Below are 22,844 nucleotides of genomic sequence, written 5' to 3'. Positions count from 1 at the left end.
ACAGTCAGATAAGACAACATGTACTGTCCATTTTTAGGGTTGTTGGTTGGCAGTATTTGATTAATAAAATGTATATTTATGCATTCTATTATTGTTTAATGCATTGAAATTGACATTTTAAACTCACAATTGTGTTTTAAGAATTGATTAATACAGCACCAATTATTAGATATTTCTTTCAATATTGCAGTACTTAGGCATTCTTATCTTAATTATTGGTAAATATGAACATTTTTATATATACTTATATTTGAATAAGACAACATTGTCGTTCAAATGTCGGATTTAATGATTTTGTTAACATTTATATATGCATAATTATATTAATCTTCAAGAAAATCTTTTGTAGGCCAAGTAATTAATAAATTTAAAAATAATGTTTGATTAATTATTATTTATTTATTTCACCATAGTTTTAATGTTAGTTTATGTACCATGGTTATTGATTAATAATACCTCAGTCCCAGTTTGGAAGTATGTTCCAATGTTTATAAGCACTTTATTATTCAATGAACCAATTATTTAGTTAGATATAATGCTTGTTTTGTAGATGTTAAGGTCTCTCGCTATTTTGAAGTATCCATATAGCTGTGTTAATGGTTGATGAAACATTTTGCATTTGTTATTATATTTTGCTTGTAAATGATTTTAGTGTTAGAAATTTGACATTATTCTTTTAATGATTGATAAATACTATTGTTTCTTTAATGACTGGTTGTGCAGTGCCGTAGCCAGGATTTTTCAAATTGTGGACACATTTTTCTTAAATTTTATTCATTTTAAGCTAAATATGGAAAACCTGGACCCATTTTATGCATAAAATTACATACTTTGGACCCATTTTTTAAAATGTGGACCCATTCTTTGTGTACTCATTAGAAAAGTGGTCTGTGGGACTGTCTCAATAGCTGGCTACGGCATTCGGTGTATGCCGTATGGTTGCCGGTTACTTTAAATACAATTTGGTACAGTATAATATTTTAACTACAAATTGGTTTTAGGTTTTTGTGGCTATAAAATATAATATAAATGTTAAAAATCAAGTTAGTCAAAGTGATCAAACTAATTGATTGATTATTCTTGCAATCTTTTAATGCATTGCATTTTTGAAATATAATGTAAAATTGTCACTGATTTTAGGATTACGTTTTCTTTGCTGTGAAATTCAATACAAATTAAAAAAATTTAAATTAGTCAAAGTGATCAAATTATCGGTTGATTCTTGTAGTATTTCAATGCATTTTTTTAAACGATATTAAACTTGAATAAAATATTGATTCTTCAGCTTATGAGGCCTATCATGTTTGATGTTTCGATGTTGTTTACATAATCACTCGGGCGGATGCGGGTATGTTGGGAGTGTAAGGTGTGTGCTGGCAGTGCGGTTGCAACCACTACAGGTGTATCAAGAAAAATAATTCTTGTGTTGCAAGATTTTTAAGGATGAGAGTGAAAATTCTGGGCAACTAAATCCTTATTCTAAAAGTCTGTTCACCTCAGCCCCACCATAGGGCTGAGGGGTGTCGATTCTCACACACCCCTACCTCCAAATCCTGTGCCTACCCCAGACAATATATCATATTTATTCAAATAACTGTTCCTCATTGAGTAAGGTTCTCCTCGAGTAAACGCTTCTCCAGATCCTCATTTTGGATATAAACGCCTCCTCTAATAAACGCCCCTATTGTCCTCGAATATCAAACTCTAACTGATTCTAGGCCTAATTAAAACTAATGATAGCAACATCTTTCTCAATACATAGCTCTACTCCAGTAAAACATTTTTTCTAACCTGGTTGGTATCAATAAGTCTTTATGATCATCACGCAATAATACATTTTTACGGTAATTATGTGTTCCACAGCCTGATATTAAGAGGCGTTTCAAGGGCGGATTTAGAGGCCCCCCTTTTGGGAGGTAGAAAAAAGAAAGAAAAAAAGAAAGAAAGTGAAAAAAATTATAGCCCAAAACGCCTCAAATGTTATTTTCGGGCGTCTAGAACACAAAAATTTCCGGACCCTGAAGGACATTGTTGTCTTGATCGGCCCAAATTTCGACCCCCCTTTTCCCCTCCCCCTTTTGGACATCTCTGGATCCGCCCCTGCGTTTGATTTGAATATTATATATTCAGTTTACACTAAAATAATAAACACCTCCCTCAAAAAAGAACATCCCCTCAAACCCCTTCTCAACAATAACCTCAAACCCCTTCTCAACAATAAATGCCCTGGGCCTAAAATAATAAATGTCTATCATATTAAATCTCAATTATGTAAGATTTTATTGCAATTTATATACATAGCCTACAGATTTAAGTTTAACATTAAATATTGAATTAAAAAATACTGATCTGAAATGATATCCTGGACATGTTGTAACATGTTATTGTCATGGTTTTTTATACAGTATATATATATATATGTATATATAATTAGAAAACACAATGAAAAATAAACAGTACTCTAAAAGTAAAAAGGGTAGAAATAATTACAAATACATTTATATTGAATAGTATTAAAACAAAGAACTGAAGTACATTAAAATTATAGTAAAAAATCGAGATATGATAGTGACCTCATAACAATATACGGTAGATTGTTGTAGAATTAAATTAACATTTTTTAATATAGACGGACAAAAACCTCTAGAAGGCATTTTGGGCGTCAATTATATAGGACCTATGCGCTATATATAAATTGACAATATTATTATTATTACTATTATTATTATTATTATTATTATATTATATTATATTCTAATATATATTATATTTATTAAATTGTTATTTTTTAAACTTTACTTCAAAAAAAAAAAGGGGGGGGGGGTGGGGCGGCTCGACCCCGACCCCGTCCCCCTCTAAATCCACCCCTGATGATTCAGTTATAAGACCTTGGTACAACCAGGGAGTTGTTATTTAGAACCTGGTACAACCATGGACTTATTATGTATAGGTCATGGTACAACATATCATTTTTTTCCAAAGATCTTTTCGTGATTTGGGGGCGGCGTACAGTATTTAGCTTTGTTATCATTTTGGACTTCGCGCGAAGCGCTCTCGTCTTCTATTGGTCAACTGACAAGATCGATACCTCTCTCCCGGAAGCAATCAATGTATTGTAGACTGGCGCCTTCTTCTATACATTTGGCGCTTGAAATCCTAGCGGGAAGGTTTGGTGTCTCTTGTACTGTTCGTTTCTTTCGTTATCTTTCCAAACAACACAGTTCAAAATGCCAGGTCCTCTGTACGTTGTGAAGCGAGGTATGCTTATATTAACTATATATATTTTTTTCAGTTATTTTTTTGTATGCATTAGGCCCCTAGGACAGTCCTAGGCCTAGGTCATTTGTACGGGGCCTCCTAGGCCTAGCCTAGCTAGGCTAGCCAGGAAGGCCTAGCCTAGGCATGGCCCTATGGGCTAGCTACGCTAGGCCATAGGCCTGCTTTGTAAGAATTGTAATAATAGGCCGCCTAGGGTAGGCCTAAATGCTTTTTTGGATCTGCTATAGCCTACCTAGGCTATACAAAATGTAGGCCTAGGTAGGCTTTTAACTATAATTTATGCTGTGAAAAGAAAGTCCTTTGTTGAATGACAGAGGACAGGCCGGACAGCAGCTGCACAACACAGCCAGTGTCAGTGACCCAGTCCAGTGAGTAAGTTGATCTACCTACAGTAGGCCTGGCCCTAGGTTAGGCCGCTTCTATAGGATATAGGCTTAAGGACCTTACTTAGGCCTAAGCAGTTTACCTGCGAAGTATGATGTAGTTAATTTGAAGCCAGCCCCAGGCTCAACAGTAAAAGCATATTTGACAAAAAATTTGGGAGCAGTTATTAAGTAAAATACATATTGATTCAGGATTCTCACCAGCATGTTAGGAGTGGTGGAACTCCGTCCTTTGCCAAGGTTGAGGCCGAAAATTGTAGTGTAGGTGAGATAGGCCTATATATGCAGCAGGCAAAGCTACTAGGCCTAGCTATGTGACATAGCCCAATAAAAAGTAGGCCTTCAGGCCTTACTCAATTATTATTTAATTGTGACGACTTAATTATTTTCATTGTGAATAGCTGGTACAATTTTGAAAATGTATTACCAAGTGTGTTTCTGTTGAGAATTCAACTAAATCAAAGCCAATGTCGCTGTTTGCTTATCTCACCGAGATAAGATTTGATTTATTACGGTACACGAGCGTCGTATCGTGCATTTTGTTTTGTTTATCTAGCGAGTATCGCCAAGTAATATTAATAGAGAGGCTGCGAAACTTTACATGCAGCGCGGTAACTTCCATGAGAGTTCTCACGCGAGCTAATGGGAAGGTCAACAAAACGTTTTGCTGTGTATGCTCTTGATTAATTTGTTGCATTATGTCATATAATATAATATGCCTGTTACAATAATATAGCTAAGCATATCTATAATAAATTGAATCATGTTTATTTGTTTTCCCCCCCATTGATGGCATTGATTGCCCCATGTTTGGCATGTTTGTGCTTCATTCGGGTTGAACAGACTCGATTTTGTAGAGATACATGTAAAAACCGAAAGGTCCACTGATTAATCTCAGATAAGAAAGTATAATACATACTCCAAGTAGTGAAATACACGCCATCGTGTTGGGATTCAATATTTCGACATTAATTATGTCATCATCAGGAATGATGATGACATAATTAATGTCGAAATATTGAATCCCAACACGATGGCGTGTATTTCAATACTTGGAGTATGTATTATACTTTCTTATACATGTAAAATGTATGTAGATAGTGTAAAAATTGGGCTTAAATGTAATGTGTGTATCTGGCAAGAAATTCGTCGTCAACGCCACAGAGAAACCATGTGCATGATTCTCTGTAGATGAAGAAAATGGAATGTACGCCTCGCATCTAAAATAAACGTAAAGAACTGAAATGAAGATGGAAATTAGACAGGTTTATGAATTATTATAGGCCCAGTGTGATTTGTTGGAATCATTTTAGAAATAATTTTACAATATTGGCTACGAACGTAGGCTAATTGCTATTTGTTCGGCCTGAGCAGACACAAGTTTAACTTTAACAAATGATACAATTCAAAGCCCAGGCGCCCTAGTAACCTAATTAGGGTTTCAAATTAACGTAACCAAGGAGACGTTAATTGATATCTTTGCCTTATCTAACGCAGCTCATTGTCTAGCCAGTGAGTTGTTATTGATAACTCTATTCTGTAGTCATGAAACGTAAGTATTTTGATACATTGTTTTTTTCAACTATTATTGCAAAAATAGTAGTGGTCGGCAGCATGCGAGTGGTGGTCAGAAATGTCGAGCGGTAGCCGTCTAGCGCGACCACCTTAGTGAAAACCCGTGTCCCCCCGTTTTTAAATATTACAAATATTTATCTTAGGACATGAAAACCAGTTTTTTTACAATATACTGGCCAAATATAAACAGTCCCTTCATCATAAAAAATGCACAATAATCTATTGTTCAGATTAAAATAATATCTGCTTGGAAATTGGCCTTTATTTTTCCAAGCGCACTGATGAATTTCCTTGCCTGATTTTTATGTGGAGGATGTACTGTATTCTCCAGACAGGCCATACTGTGCAGCCTGAGTACATGACGGCCGAAAAATCTTTTTTTTTACGTTCCTTTTTTTTTGTCGTTTACAGATGGGAGAAGTGAAAAGGTTATGTTTGATAAAATTACATCAAGAGTCCACAAGTTGTGTTATAAATTGAACACCGATTTTGTTGATGCGGTAAGTTCACGATGGCAAACATGGCCGTTCCAAGGCAAAACAAGTAATTGCACAAAAATATAGCAGTTACGTAACAAGAGAGCCAGCTGCTCATGAGAGCATAAACGAACGATACGCAATACGCGGCCAGTTTAGGACGCCCTACTAATGTGGTCTGTTTGTTCCATTTATTAGGATGTCATTTTAAATGTATCTAACCCACAAATTGAAGGCCCACCTTTAAGACCACCTCTTAATTTTATGGTCAAAAAAGTGGTTTGTAAAATTTTAGATTTATTGGAGAGTAGCTTTATATAAAAAAAAATTATGCATTAATATTATTATAACACATTTTCCATCTACTGATTTTATATTCCTGTGTGAAATTTCACCTGCTTTTGTCCTGATGCCAGAATTTGGCATACCTAACCAGTTTTCTACCAATAAACTTACTTTTGTGAAATTCCAGTTTAGTAAAATTAACACTGTATATCATCTTTTGAATACAAAATAGGTTGCAATCACCCAAAAAGTGATCAGTGGGATATACCCTGGAGTCACCACTGTTGAACTCGACACTTTGGCAGCTGAAACTGCAGCTACCATGACGACCAAGCATCCTGATTACGCAGTGTTGGCCGCACGCATCGCTGTCTCTAACCTCCACAAGGAAACAAAGAAAATATTTAGTCGTAAGATTTTTTTTTCTTAAATAATACAGTATCTATATAAGATGTAATCACTTGAAAAAAAACTGAAAGGTTCACATAAGTAAGTATAATACCTACTCCAAGTAATAGAATGCACAATGGTGTGCATTTCAATACTTGGAGTATGTGTTTCAATATATGTATTATTCTTTCTTATGTATTAACTTATTAAAGTTAAGTTCACCACCAGACTTTTTAGCAAATTTTAACACTTTTCCCAAGCTCCTTGAGAGTGCGTTTGTGATCAGATTGACATGTAGTGAATACTACAAGAACTACCAACATTTTAGCTTTGCAATGGTACCAAACACTTTATTCTAAACACAATCTGTGACCCGAAACAGTAAAATGAAAATGACTCACTTTTGGAGATTTACTCAATTTCGCACAACGAACCTGAGATAATTGCGCTTTTGTGAAAGTAAATCAATACCGCTCTACGCTAATGTAAACAAACAAATAGTGAAATACTTACGGTCCAGACTGAATATAGCGTTAAAATTGTTGGTCAGTAATTGCTCGATCTATGGGATTCCATTAAATAACCTAAAACATGGAGATCTCCGTGTCAAGCGTTGCGTTTCCAAACACGGAGATATCTGTGTTTGGCGGGCAGAGTGTTAAATGCACAAAGAGCATTATGCAACCATCTCTGCCAGAGCGCTCTTACAGAGGTGGCAAAGGGTGGCGGGGAAGTCTAAAAAAAACTACAGAATTGAATGTCCATGAATAATAGTTTGTGTGGGAGTGTCCTGCGCAACCCACCTCCCCCTTTTATTCCCACGTTAGCACCCCTCACTTTGCACTATTCTGAGAAAGTCGTTCCAGTCTTAGAAATCCTGGATCCGCCCTTGTCTGCTCCTTTGGGAGTGTTTCTAGTCGTGTTGCTAATTTAGCACACCATTAAATACCATATATAAGCAACATTAGGCGAGTTGATTGGTCAAGCGGTTAAGTCAGGGGCACCGTAACCTTCAGCTCTAATATCGGCGCTGGTTGGAACAGCTCACTTGTCAATGGTTCCGTTGGTGGAACAAGTCATCTCTAAGGACTTTAAACCGTAGGCCCGGTGTACACATTTTTTAGAAGAGTAGGGGGCTACCCCGGTGTACTGGTCCATTAAATCACCTGTTGTTTAATGGAATTACCACATAGGACAGTGATTAAGTTCACTTATTGGCATATCCTTGGCACTCGTGCCTAAAGAAATTAAATGAAAACATGAAAGAATATTACCGTTATTTATTTGATTTTCCCAGATGTAATGCATGATCTGCACTCATACGTCAATCCACGTAACAAGAAAGCATCGCCAATGATCTCTGATGAAATTTATGACATCATTAAAAGGAACAAAGAGGCAAGTTTTATACCTTTTGTTTGTTATAATATTACTGTTATAAATTGGAAATAATGTTGAATTTTAATTGGAAATGTTGACTTGTTCATCATTGATTAGGCAATGTTGTAGGACCCAGCCCGACGTGTTTCATCGTCGAGAAACAGTCTTAAGCCATAGTGAAAAATGGTAAATATGTTTAACATTTTAACGATGTGGCTGTCTCCGACGCAGACCCATCATGTCAGAGGTTAACTTACACAGACCCAGCTACCCCTTAAAATAATTAATATATTTAAAAAACAATTAATTATAAACATAAAATTTTCACTTCTCATTTTTGTCATTTTAATGGATCTCAATTGTTTTTCAATTCCAAATCTGGAATCCCTATACCTCTAGATATTATGTAGGATAGGTGCTTTAAATTGTCATTTGACAGTAACACAAAATGACATAGGAGTGATATGATGTTTTATAAAAATAAAAAAATTACAGTATTATTATTAATTATTGTTATATAATTTGGTATTTCATTTAACTTACAGCGTTTGAACTCAGCTATCATATATGATCGTGACTATGATTATAATTTCTTCGGTTTCAAAACCCTTGAGCGATCATACCTTCTGAAGCTGGATGGAAAAGGTAAGATGATTAAAATGATCGTGATCAGGTCAGTCACAGCAATGATGACGCTGATGATCATTCATCTAATGCAGACTTGTTTTTCATCTGGTGCTGACATGCTGTGTGGTAAACACATTTTAACATGTTTTGCTTTTGTATTCAATTTATTGGATTGGATTTATTCGGTGTAAACACCAAGGATAGCCCACGAAAGTCTAGAAGAAGACTTATTTCCAGTGGGGTCCTTCTGGTGGTGAAGGGACAGTACACCGGGAGACAATCCCCTACTCTTTTCCAAAGAGTGTACTGTGTTCTTTTACGTGCACATGGGCCATAAATGCACACGGAACCAACAGCTTAAACGTCTCATCGGAAAGACGGTGCGCTATGTAACTTGTATTTCAGCCCTCTAGCAGAAACACAAGGAGAGGCAGCGATGGGAATTGAACCGGGAACCTAGAGATCTCCACGGTTCAGTGCGCACACAGTGGCTACCACCAGATTAGCTGACTGAGCTAAGCTGCTCTCTCTGAAGAACAGTTCTTCATAGTGTGTTTTATAATAACCATGAAATAAATGGCTAGATATATTCATACTAAACTATTTGGTTTCCACAGTTGCCGAGCGTCCGCAGCATATGTTGATGCGAGTAGCCGTTGGTATTCACCATGAGAACATCGATGCTGTCATTGAGGTAAATACAATAACAACAGTGGAATAAGCTTGTGCTTACTGTAGATTGGTAGCAGAACTTACACCATAGGACCTTTCTACAGAAATGTAAATTTGATACTTGATGAATGTGGGAAAGGGTGGGCTTTATAACCCCCACATCGATCTAATCTTGCCTTGAAACAATTCACTGAGGGCAGTGTAAAGCATTTAGGCCTGTAACTAGGTTCATATGAATGGGAGTTTCCTATAGGCCAAGTTTAACTCGGAAGCGTTTCTTTTACGGAAAAGGGTTATGATAAAATATCACTAAAGTTGTCGCCCTCCAGGCCCTGGTTGCGAGCCTGGAAGGGCACAATACAAGATCTTCAGAGAGAAAGTTACATATATTATACCTTAATCATTTATTGGAGAAAGGAAATCTTTTCTGCATTGTAGGAACCTTACGAGTTGTTTTAAAAACAGATTAAAAAAAAATATTTTATTTTATTTTGACAGACATACAATCTTATGTCAGAAAGATGGTTTACGCATGCATCTCCAACACTTTTCAATGCAGGGACGAACCGTCCACAACTTTCAAGGTAACTATTATGTATTTAATGCTGCGGCACTTAAAGGTCTTCTAATTGGTTCCCTATAGATCACCGTGTAAAATGATGTATCCAACTATAGTTGTCAAAATGTCTGAACTAGCTACTTTTTATATTTTAGTTACCTCACAATTTCATGGTGTGTTGATGTGTTTAAACTGCCAACTTTTTGTTCTTTAGTTGTGGGGGAAAAACACTCCGGTCCTCTTTTTATCCCCTAACCTAAAGTATCTATTTTCCTCCAATGTGATTATTTTCCTCGTTTTTTAATTTTATAATGTGTCTATTTTCTTTATCAATTTTAAGAGAATTGTGTACATGATAAATATCGTTAACTTGGATTTTTAACACTAAAGTAAACCAATGAAATGAAAGATGACTAAATTTCCTTTCTAATCATACCCAGCATGTTTTGATTGATGCCTTATTTGAGATATAGAAAACGCTACGAAAAATGTGAGATCTTCACACTAGAAATTTTAAGAATTTATGTCTGTACGTTAAGACCAGTTCTCTTAAATACCATTTTTAGAGGATTTATGAGGAAAATGAAAAAATCGTAATAAATAACCTATTTCACGTTTGTGTATTTATTGGAAAACTGCCTGTACGACTTCGGCTTGGCGCTGCCACATTTGCGTTTCCTGTTCACCAGTATCTTAACTGCTTTGTTTTTTATAAGATAGTATAATACATACTCCGAGTGTCGAAATGTACGCCATCGTGTTGGCGTGCATTTCAGTACTTGGAGTATATATTATACTATCTTATCTGAGATTAATCAGTGGACTTTCGGTTTTTTTTTAAAATTTTAGTTGTTTTCTCCTGACAATGTCTGATGATAGTATTGACGGAATATATGACACGCTTCGGCAGTGCGCCCTCATCTCCAAAACTGCCGGTGGAATCGGCGTTAACGTTCATTGTATCCGTGCTGCTGGTAGCTACATCGCTGGAGTAAGTATGTTTTCTCAGGTCAAGCAGTGCATTGCCAGTAATGTTGTTACTACGGTGGGCGTAGCCACCAAGCCTTGAGGTTTCCCACCCAGTCTAAACCTAATTTCATAATTTCGTATTTAAAATCCAGTCTTAATATTTTGAGTTTACCAATGTTATCAGCCACCCACCCTACTACTGTATTACTATTACTATTACCCTAGTACTTACTATTCACCCTTAATTTTCTACAGCTAAAACCCTGCAATGTTCAGGGCAACAGGAACACTTGTTGGTGACCCTATATCCTGAAAGAGTTTAATGACCTTTGACCCTCATGAAAATCTTAGCACCGCTTGCAGAATGAGCTGTATACTTGTTTTGTATAATTTCATTAATATAAAATATCTAATGAAATAAACTTATCTATCTATCTTTTAAATAATAATTAATATTTTCTAATTAGTTACAACAGGTTTAAGTATTTTCCTAATTTTAATAATTTTAATTTAATTTTGACATTTAAAAGCAACCATTAATCTAAAAGTATCATATTTTATACATCTTATTGTGAATTTTAATTCAAATCCATTTTCAAATGGCTTTTTATGTTAATTTCCACAGACAAATGGTCAATCAAATGGCTTGGTGCCAATGTTGAGGGTGTACAATAATACAGCACGATACGTCGACCAAGGCGGAAACAAGGTACAAGAAACAATCGTTGTTTGTGTGTTGTTTGCGTTCTTTTCTATACTGTTGCTCTGCTTGTTCCAATTAGAACTTTCCTATATTACAGCTAATATTTACTAAACATCGTCTTTTTTATAGCGTCCTGGAGCCTTCGCTATCTACCTTGAACCATGGCACGCAGACATCTTTGATTTCCTTGATCTGAAGAAGAACACCGGAGCTGAGGAAAACCGTGCCCGAGACTTGTTCTACGGACTCTGGATCCCAGACCTGTTCATGAAGCGTGTTGAAAACGACGGTGACTGGTCTCTGATGTGCCCGCATGAATGCCCTGGACTTGAAAATACGTGGGGAAAGGATTTTGAGGACCTATATGAGAAGTATGATATTAACATTCTGTGACATGATATAGTTATAACAATGTATATCACTTTCATGTCCCAAATTTCTCTTGATGCATATTTTAGGGTGACGTAAAAAAAATGAATCTTTTAGTCGTAGACAAAGATGATGCTCCTAATTCTTAAGCTCGGCTAGTGGAACCTAGTCTGCTTTGATAAGGACTTAAAAGAGAGGTCTATGTACGTATTTGACGTGTGTGCGCTTTAAATAACCTATCTACATCTTAGGCAAGACATTTTTGTACCTTGTTTATCTTACCCGCTCCTTGCCAGTAATGATTTCAAATAAAAATAAAACATTATTTTTGGCCAATTAGCACACCCGCCACCATGAAAAAATTGAAATTTAAGAAAAATAAGTTTTTCTTTATTTTTATTACGCCCGCCACTGCTTGAAATCTCCAAAAACAAGATAAGTATATTTCTTCCTAATTATATAAATTTAAAGCATTTAACCATCACATTACCACACTGTTTACATTCACCACAATAATTTTATTTTTATTTTCTCCTCCGTCTTGATTTTTTTTTTTGGCAAGTCTATTTGCTGTATCAGGAAACAAACAAATTTTAAATATTTTTCTGCTCTCTAACAATTAAAAAACAATAAGTTCACGAAACACTGTATAAAAATCTTGCCCAGTGTTATGGTTTAGTTCAGCCTAGTTTGTTGTAGAATGATTTATAATGGACCTCGTCCATACCCAATTCAGCGCAATGACGCTGGAAGTTATGGTTTATTCCTTTGCCTTTAAAGCATGCTGATATTAAATATTAATCAAATAATCTGCCATTTATTATAAACAAGGTATGAGAGAGAAGGTCGTGCAAGGCGTACAGTGAAGGCACAACAGCTCTGGTACGCGATCATCGAGGCTCAGACAGAAACAGGAACACCATACATGCTGTACAAGGACAGCTGCAACAGGAAGAGTAACCAGCAAAACCTGGGCACGATAAAATGCAGTAATCTATGTACGGAAATCATAGAGTATTCCAGTCCAGATGAGGTATGCAGTTTATCTAATTATTTATTGGAGTATACACACAATTGCAGTTAAAAAGTCAACTGTCAGTCTTATTTTACATGCCAAATTGAATTACCGATCTGGTAGTGAAATTTCATTGTAAGTCAAACAATTTTTCAATGCCATTTTGGATTTGACTTGTATACTGTACAGTATAATAAATTCAATCCAATTCAGCTATGATGTGAAAATAAATCCCTTATCCTTCCCGCATGCAATATAAAACTCGGTAGGATCACTCAGTCAGATAAATCTAAATGAATCACGGTGCCTCAACAAGGTACCATAAATGTAACGGTTTGTCCACACTATCAAATTTTTGTTGACAAAAGACTTGTATGCCCTTATATAGTCATGATATGCCTATATACGGTCATAAAGTGGTACACTGTCCAATCACCACCAGAATGACCTGGAAATAAGTCTTCAGCAATTGTCCTTCATCCTCTAACAGAATAAATTCAATCCAATTCAGCTATGATGTGAAAATAAATCCCTTATCCTTCCCGCATGCAATATAAAACTCGGTAGGATCACTCAGTCAGATAAATCTAAATAAATCACGGTGCCTCAACAAGGTACCATAAATGTAACGGTTTGTCCACACTATCAAATTTTTGTTGACAAAAGACTTGTATGCCCTTATATAGTCATGATATGCCCATATATAGTCATGATATGCCCATATATAGTCATGATATGCCCATATATAGTCATGATATGCCCATATATAGTCATGATATGCCTATATACGGTATATAGTGACCATATTTAGGCACGTCATGTTTTTTTGAAATAAAAGCTGATAGTCTGGATGGGGCTTTAGAGTATAGGCTGATTTTTACATGTTTAAACAATACATTCTCTATTCTAGGTTGCGGTCTGCAACTTGGCTTCTATTGCCCTTCCAAGATACGTTAACAATGACAGAACATTCGACTTCAAGAAACTCGCTGAAGTTACCAAGGTGATAACAAAGAACCTAAACAAGATTATAGAAGTGAATTATTACCCAGTACCAGAGGTAAGTCAAAGTTAAGTAAAATGTAAGTATTAAGTTTAACTTAAGTAAAACTTAAAGAAGTTTAACTTAAACAAGACTATAGAAGTAAATTATTACCCAGTACCAGAGGTAAGTCTAAGTTAAGGAAAACTTAAATGAGTTTAACTTAAACAAAATTATAGAAGTAAAACTTAAGTAAGTTTAACTTTAATTTAAGTAAAATTCAATTAAGTTTAACTCCGGGATTCGCTTCCAATAATACTTTAAAAAAAATGTTTTCGATGGCTCTTAAAGATCCTTAATCACCATTAACTCAAGCCAAGCCTCAACGTTGGCTTCTACCAGATTTCAAGCCAACTGATATACCACCCTCTATAGCTCATGAATATACTTTTTAGTCGCATGCTGTCATTATCGTTAATTTGTATCCCGCAAGGACAACTTCCCATGTAATTAATTATAAAGATTTGGATGTCGATTCTATACGAGGACAATCATGAGCAGCTACTTAACTTCACTGTTGAAGTACAGCACTTGCAAATTCCATAAAATCCACCTTTTACCCTTTTTAGACAGAATAAATTTCCATATCCTAATAAGGATTGATACATTTTGGTAATACCAATTTTGTTCATTCCATTTTTTTTTTTTTTTTATAGTGAGGGAATTTTTATATAGTGAGGGAATATATATAAAAACTGCTTTTCATGTTGCCTTCAACCATCATTACATAAATATAATATGCAAAAAATCTTTAGAACATGGAGAAACACATGTTATAAAAAAAATGTATACAATTGAATTATTTTACCGATAATTATGTTCAATAGCAGAAAATTGAAAGGGAAACATTCATGTATAACTTTATTTAAAGTTGAAGTGTACTAGGAATATTTTAAAGTTTATAAGAATTGATAAATAAATTGATTTAGAATAAAACAGTTTGATTTTCCCTAATTATTTATATGTATTAAAGACCATCTGTGGTAACTAAAAAAGTTCACCAATTTCCCCCTTCCTATAGAATGATAATATATCAATGAAATTGGATATTTGTGGAAAAAACATAATAATAATAATAACTTTAAAACTTTATTTAATAAAGTGCAAACAATATTCAGTAAAAATGATCACAGGTGCTGTACAGAATTTAAAAAATATAAATTTACAACAGATCAATACTCGATATGTAATACATAATTTTTTTGTAGTACAAAATTGGATCATTAAAAATGATAACAACATGGCTAAAATAATACAATAGAATAAATAAACGTAATTTTAAAGTAATAATATAAAATCACTTTATGACAATTAGATTACCGTATGTAACAAGTTACATAAATTTAAGTTGAACAAATCAATTCTTTTAATATATAATTTTAAGGGTTTTCTTTTACCATACAGAGTATAGCTTAAGTTATTGGCCATGTATTGTCAAATTTTAAAACATTTCCTTTTCTCTATTGTGTGTAGGCAAAGAAGAGTAATATGAGGCACCGTCCGATTGGCATTGGTGTTCAGGGTTTAGCTGACGCATTCATACTAATGAGATACCCATTTGAGAGTGAGGAAGCACAAAAGTTAAACATCCAGATTTTCGAAACCATATACTACGCGAGTTTGGAGGCCAGCTGTGAAATCGCTAAAGAACTTGGTCCTTATGAGACATACGAGGGCTCACCAATTAGTAAAGGGGTAAGCTGTTGTCTTAACTTTATACCAGCTCACCGTCAAGTTTGGAAGTTTTTTATCAAACCGCTCCATTAGTTTTTACACCATTTTAAAAATTCTTTTTCAGCAGCCTAGCTTTGTTAAGCCTACCCATCATAGGCAATTAGTATAGCCTCAGCAGAGGAATACCCTTTTTCGTTGACTTTCTCCATGTTTCACAGACTCGAAGGATTGTATTGTGTTAGTAGTCTTGCCTTGAAATGGATGCAATTACTGTATATACTCGCATATAAGACGACCCCTGTTTCACTATTGGAACACAGTGAAACTTGCCTAAGTTGACTTGGCCTAACTCAAATAATTTCTAAGTTGAACTTATTTTACATGCCAAATTGTTGTGTTTTCCATTAACAATCTGTAAGTCAAATTGTTTTTTTGTCAAATAATTTTTCAATGCTATATTGGATTTGACTTAGGCAAGTTCAGCTGTACATGCATTTTGCTGCCCTTTTTTTTCTTGGTACTACATCTAGCTGGCTACAAAACAGAACCAAATATAGGGCTAATCTTCAAAATAATACCATTTTATGGGCTGTTAAATGTTAATCAAAATCTTTTTTCCCAGTATTTAAAATTGCATTCATTAATATACATTAATATATATGTCCATTGCAATAGTAACTGTGCATTTTGCGGACCATCCGTAAGACGAACATAATTTCGAAAATCGAATATGTGTATGTCGCTTGTATAAGTGAACCCCCTGTTTTCTATCATAATTTGCTATTTTAAGCCTTGTCTTATATGGTAGTTTTTTTTATGTGTATATTTTAAATAAAAAATTTATTAATATCCCACAAATAACCACTATTAACATAACAGCAGCAAAGGATTACAATAAGTGCGAAAGATAGCAACATGAATAAAGAAAATTAGATTATATGACCAAATTTTTCAAATACGAATATGAATAAACTTACAATACAATCTATATGCCATTCTTTTAGAAATGAATAATTGGTATATTGTAATTAGTTTTTTTTAATAATGTATAAAATCAAAAAAAAGTAATTTTAACTGGTGTCTATTATGTCAGTGACAGTAAGGTATATTTGAAGATGGGGAGAATTAAAGATTTTTGTAAACAAAAAAGCACCACATATTCTATTTTGATTAAATTGTCACTGCGATTAATCAAGAATAATCTATCAAAAATGCTTTGTTTATTTGTGTCATCGAGATACCCTTCTATAAGCTCTTTCTCTCAGTTTTTGTAATATTAATTATATGTAATATAATTATAATTAAATTTTAATTATATAAGCCATTTCTTATGGGATAAATATAAATAACGTTGCAACCAGTCAGATAATACAATGTACCTACGTTATTTTCAAATTCTAATTCTTTTACTAGCTATTGCAATATGACCTTTGGGATGTCACACCGACTGACCTTCACGATTGGAAGTCACTGAAGGAGAACATTGCACGATATGGTGTCAGAAACAGCCTCCTGCTGGCTCCCATGCCAACCGCATCCACTGCCCAAATTCTAGGTAACAACGAGTCGATTGAGCCATACACCAGTAACATTTACACGAGGAGGGTGCTGTCCGGGGAATTCCAGGTATGATGTTGCTCTAAAACCTACAAAATTTTATTTGACAAAAGCATGCGACATGCTTAAATATGGCTCTGGTTCTATTTCTGGCTGTTTACTTACGTTTACTTTTTAGCTGTTGCTTATCATTTTTGTATCTCTACTGAGATCCAGCCATTGTTTCCCACAGCATTGTTGTTTTCCAGTATTTTGCTATATATCAGAATCAAATTTATTTTTCCTTTCGGAAATTACGATGGAACACAATTGCTCTAAACGTTCACAAAAGTAAACACACATGAAAATAAAACAAAAACTTAACTTAAACTGCAGATATATATAACTGACTGTCCTGCAGCCAGACTATAAGTTGTTAATTAAACGAATGGTGTAAGGCAAAACGAATTGAAAATTCTTGAAGTTCTACACATTGACGTTCTACGCAGCCGTCCAGATCTTAAATAGTTGTATTCCGTTTGGAGTGGACATACATTTTTTTGTCAAAAAAAATTTTGAAATTGTGGTCACAGCTTTACATTGGATGATTAACATCTCAGTAATGTTCAAAATACAATATATCATATTTGTTATTTCCTAGTAATCAACCAAGATTTTTCACATGAAAGTGGCAAATAGCATGATTAGACAATATGATGTGACATGATATCATCATTGCCATATATGGTTGTGAAATGATGTCATTATGCCCATTTATGGTTGTGAAATGATGTCATAATAAGAATCCAATAATATGCATTCTCAGTTCATGTAATATATCATATTTTGCAATTTCCTTTTAATCAAACAAGGTTTTTACGATGTAAGTTATCGGGACAACCCTTAAGGGTGGAGGCACAAACTTTTTTTCAAGGCCTGCAGGGGAATATTCTCCCATTTTAATGTCTAATTTACCAGACCCCCAGTGATCACGCAGGAAATAATGTCTTTCGGCTTTTGTCATTCATCATTGGTGTGTCCCCCCATTAATCCATTCCAATTTACGCCCTGGCAGGAGGTTGGTTAAGCCTCTTTGTCCCCACTGGGACATTCACCCACTTGTTAAGAAACCGCAGTCGTGGGAAGCCGTTTTACTCGAAGGATTAAATTATAATTAATCATAACCGAAGGATTAAATCTTTTAATCAAATTTGGGGTCAAACTGAAGCCAAACTCTATAGCAGTGGTTAGTAGCATTGTTAGGCATTTTATTGGAATGTTGCCAGTGGAATTAATTTAATAAATGTTCAAAAAAACTATCACAAACTCATAGATTAATGAATACAATATTTTCAGCTTTTATTTTAATGTTTAAAAAATTGATTTCGTTTATCAAGGCAATCATTAATTACTTATAATTCGGGAATAATTTCGGTATTGTAGAAGAAGTGATGAAATAAGCATTTTGGGGGTGTCGGTTTGAAACTTCTAATCGGTGACGTTCTGTTTAGTCCAGCCTGATGATGGTTGTATGAATAACACCGTAGTTAAAACAGTACACCTCGGAGTTGTATAAAGTGTCTAGTTAGCGATACACATGAGACGTGTTTGCCGTTGCCTCTGACAATATAATTTCATTTGGAAATTGGAGTCGAGAAAAACAATAAAATATTAACTAGACAATACAATTTCTGTGGTGTTGTTATTGGCACAATACAAAGACTCCTCAGGGATTGTCTATGTAAACTTAACGAAGCGAAGGATTTCCTTGTTAGCTATTCCTCCCAGATTTACTTGGATAGAATATATAATTTTGGTTTGCCAGGATACTCTTTTGATTGTAACCCACTTTTTAATTTAGTTTATGCTATAATATTTTGATTTTGACTCATTTTGATTACTTTTCAGTATTTATTTGTAGCAGGCAAGCCAAATTAGTCACTGCTTGCAAAAAATGTTATAAAATTGTAAATTAAAAGGACCATTTAAATCCAAAGTTTCTGAAATTTAAACATACAGCTATATAAAGAACAGTATTTAAGAAATCAGGCTTTACGATTTCAGACATTTCTCAAACAGAGATTATCACCAATCGGAGTGGTTGGCATGTCTGTTTATAGATATAAATTAAGGTTAAATAAAGAATTTTTACATTCCAACATGATTTGCCCATTAGGTGGGACTTTTTTTTACCTGGTTTAGCAAACAGGCCGACTGCTAATATTGATGATTTGAAATAAAAATAAAATTTCATTGTTGGCCAATGAGCACACCCACCACCATGAATAATAGAAATTTCATCAAAAAAAAAAAACTTTTATAAAATTTTTATTACACCATTTGCTGCCTTGAAACCTCCAAAGATAAGATATGTATATTTCTTCCTAATTGTATAAATCTGAAGCATTTAACCATCCCATTTTTTACATTCACCAATTAAATTTTATTTTTGTTTTCTCCTCCGTCTGGATGTTAATGGCAAAACTATTGTAAATTTTATTGTATTACCTAAAGTATTTAGTTGAATTGTATATATTGAATTGTTTTTGCCGTTTAACATAACTTTTTCTATTTTAAATTGTAATTGAATTGTGTTTCTTAACCTTTTATATGTAATTGTATATTGAATTTCTTACCTTTTATTGCAGTGTATAAATGAAGAATTTCTGATGTATTTATTTTAAATATATTAGACCAATAAAGATAATAATAATAATAATATTTGCTAAATAAAAAAATCAAAATTTTACTTTTATTTTTATTCCACCCTTCTCCGATGATCTTTATCATTTATCAATAAAAAAAAAAGTATCGCCTTATCTCAGAAACATTATTTGTGAAGAGTGACTATTTTGGCTCGTCTTCACCACATTGTAATGTTTATTCTTTCATGCAAATTACACAATGTACAGATAAAAAAAATAATACATTTTTTTGGCATATTCGCTTATTTTTTGCTTTTTGAGTTGTTAATTTAACTAGTTTTATTTTATTTTTTCTAGCTATCTGTATGTATTATAGTTTTGCTTAGCTCTCTTTTTATAATTCATGGTTTTGACAAATACTAATGATTGATCGGTTTCGTATAATTATATTTAATCAATGTAACCTTCTCCATTAACTACAGATTGTGAATCATCACTTGCTAAAAGATCTCACAGAAAGGGGGCTGTGGAGCGATGAAATGAAGAACCAATTAATCGCAACAGGCGGATCAGTTCAGGTGAGCTGAAAATTACCAAGATTTAAATATTTGTAAACATTGAGGGCGCCATTGAAAACGATGCTTAGGCATATTTTAATTAACTGGATTTATGGCAACCATCTTATACACTACACAGCTCTGCATATTTTAAACATCGAATATGTTAAAGTTAGCGCTCTAGAATTCTTCTTATAACTCAATGCATAAGACAGGTTATTAACAGTTCGACAACAATCAGACCTAGCAGAATAATTAACAATTGCCCATCAGTGATGGCTCCAGAAATCTGCTGATAGGGGGATTTTGAACAAAGGGGTTGACTAAAGCCTTTGTCAGATTCATGGAATAATAATCCGTGGTAAGGTCTATGGGAAGAGTTTATATTGTTTAGTATGGCCTGAAACATGTTTTTAGACTAAAATATTAGGGATTGGCAATCAAAATAATCTTATTTTGAAAAGCAAATTAATTTTTTTTTTTTGGTCAAACAAACTTCTTGTCGATGACGAGTCCAGAAAATGGTGCGAAATTGCCTCCTGATCCCCTGCTGGCAATGTGACTTGTACCTATTCTCATAATAAAGCACAAACAAATTTTATACCAAAGCAATGACTATTCAAAGTCTGGATTGGTCAGATTTTTTTTTGGTCTAGGCTTAATTCGGGTCATGGCTGACCATCACTCATCACACCGATATCTGACCATGGACTGGATATCTGACCCGGTTTCTTGTCCATGGTAAATTAATTTGAAAGCTTGAAAAACAAGTATTACAGACACTTTTTGAGGTTAGTGTGTGACTGGGGTGGGGGGGTTGGAGAGACTATTTAGCCAACAAAAAAAATTCTTGTGTTCACGTTTTTGAAAAATCCAAAAAATGAGTAGGTCGGGAAGTTTTTTTTTTCTATTTTTTGTTTTTGGTGTATATGCCTAAAAAGTAGAAAATACACAAAAATACAACATCGCATAACATTGCCTACCATCCAGCAAGATGGACCTGTTCCAGCCTTTTTAGCTCATTAAAAAAAATATTTTTTGCGAAAAAAAAAAAAAATTAAAAAATAAAATGCCAAACCTAAATTTCGTACAATTTGGGTCGGTCAAGCGTGGCTGAAAATAATGCACACCCCAAATCAGTCCATAGAATATCATGATACTGTTGTCTTGTTTTTTTGAGGGATTCAATTATATGGAGGGTCGCTGATATTCTATAAAAAAATTGTAAACCAAATGTCTGTGTCATCAACTTAAGGGGGAAGTGTTTCATCGGAAAAAAAACTTTGCAATCGGTGTCTTTTCCAAATTGTCCGAAATCAGCTGAGTGGTGCTCAGCAGTGAGGTGCTTCCTGTTTTTGCAAGCGCATGAATGCAATGTCTCGCTTGAACTCGTAGGCATATCAAGGTCGTTGACCTCCGTCTAACAAATGACAGTCCAAGTTTGTACCAGGTTGTATCATTTAAGCTGAGCATACGGTGCTAGATATATTTCGACTCATCAGCGTACATGTATGGTTAAACTCTGTTTTTTTTATGTTATATTCAGTTAGACCAGTGGCGTAGCAGCTTTAAGCTCTTACTGACTAAGACATCGGCTCCAGGTCTTAAGAGCCAGGATATCTATCATTTTTTTCCTCATACAATGTCAATGTGGGGTCTTTTTAAGGAGCACTATGACTCAGTCCAGACTCATATATTCTTTGACAAAAAATACTGATGTATGTCCATGTATAGTCATGATGATAACATAGAGGGCACTCTATTTTGTGATTATTATATAGAGGTGATCAGGGGTTTAGCCAGAAAGACGAAATAGGCCGTCCAAAATGGAAGCTTGTGGGCGTGGCACTGAGCCGATTGGAGGGCTATGGGTGAGAATCCCCAATGAATATTGGTACGAAAACAACGTATATTCAATAAATAAATGTTATTTTTATCAAACGTAAATATTATTTAGCTTTAGTTTAATCATGGACCTATTAATAAGAATGTAACGTTCAATAGATTTGAAGAATAAAGAATTTGCTGAAGGTAAACCAGGCTTAATTAGGCTGGCCGAGCTGATTAGGCTAAGCCGTCCAAGCTGCCGTCCTAAATAATTGTAGGCCGTCCAAAAGCCGGCCAGGCGGCTCGCTGGCAAAGCCTATAGAGGTAATACTCTGGACTAAGCTTAACATGTTAAAAAAATTCCGAGAAGTTGAGCTCCAAAGAACTTTAGCCAGTGGCCTAGAACCTCTTTGTTATACCATTGGCTATAAGCTGTGTTGGCATGATTTACTGTATAAACCTGCATACTTATTGATATATATATCATTTATTTCGTCGATAAAACATATAAAATACAAAGACAAACATGATAGAAATAAATGTTTAAAAAAATACAGAAGCTTAAATAGCCAAAAAAAAAAAAACTCAACTGGATTGCTCAAAAGTAAGAACAAGTTAAATCTGACTTACAAAATAGAATTAATACAGAAATGAAAAATATATATATTTTTTTTCCCAATGATATGAAGCTAAAAGAACATCATAATATTAATCAAAAAAAGCGTGGTTATATAAATACTGTATAATTTTTTTTTTTAAATAAATTAAAATAAACAGAAGGCACAACATACAAGAATACAGAAGGTTAAAAACGCTTAAAAATTCAAGGAAAATGAAAGCGTTAAAAGTACATAAAGTTAATTAAACGCCCTCTGCATGGA

General features: G+C 34.3%; 1 protein-coding gene across 1 annotated transcript in view; it reads left to right on the top strand.

Annotated features, from left to right (window-relative positions):
* The first annotated feature begins 3,101 nt into the window (after window positions 1-3,101).
* The window catches only part of LOC117123953 (ribonucleoside-diphosphate reductase large subunit-like), a 33,275-nt gene continuing 13,532 nt past the window's right edge, over window positions 3,102-22,844 (top strand). Inside the window, exons 1-15 of the mRNA XM_033270055.1 lie at window positions 3,102-3,258; window positions 5,649-5,737; window positions 6,231-6,408; window positions 7,686-7,786; window positions 8,314-8,413; window positions 9,013-9,089; window positions 9,566-9,651; window positions 10,476-10,617; window positions 11,221-11,304; window positions 11,428-11,669; window positions 12,499-12,700; window positions 13,593-13,742; window positions 15,198-15,419; window positions 16,812-17,024; window positions 20,062-20,157. Coding sequence (XP_033125946.1) covers window positions 3,228-3,258; window positions 5,649-5,737; window positions 6,231-6,408; window positions 7,686-7,786; window positions 8,314-8,413; window positions 9,013-9,089; window positions 9,566-9,651; window positions 10,476-10,617; window positions 11,221-11,304; window positions 11,428-11,669; window positions 12,499-12,700; window positions 13,593-13,742; window positions 15,198-15,419; window positions 16,812-17,024; window positions 20,062-20,157 — 2,013 coding nt within the window. The 5' untranslated portion in view covers window positions 3,102-3,227. The remainder of the gene's footprint in view (window positions 3,259-5,648; window positions 5,738-6,230; window positions 6,409-7,685; window positions 7,787-8,313; window positions 8,414-9,012; window positions 9,090-9,565; window positions 9,652-10,475; window positions 10,618-11,220; window positions 11,305-11,427; window positions 11,670-12,498; window positions 12,701-13,592; window positions 13,743-15,197; window positions 15,420-16,811; window positions 17,025-20,061; window positions 20,158-22,844) is intronic.

This window comes from Anneissia japonica, unplaced genomic scaffold (assembly GCF_011630105.1).
Source record: "Anneissia japonica isolate Jap-2015-1 unplaced genomic scaffold, ASM1163010v1 scaffold169_len739621_cov184, whole genome shotgun sequence".
In the NCBI taxonomy this organism is placed as follows: Eukaryota; Metazoa; Echinodermata; class Crinoidea; order Comatulida; family Comatulidae; genus Anneissia; species Anneissia japonica.
The sequence above is the reverse complement of the archived record's forward strand: the minus strand, read 5'-3'. Positions and strand labels throughout refer to the sequence as shown.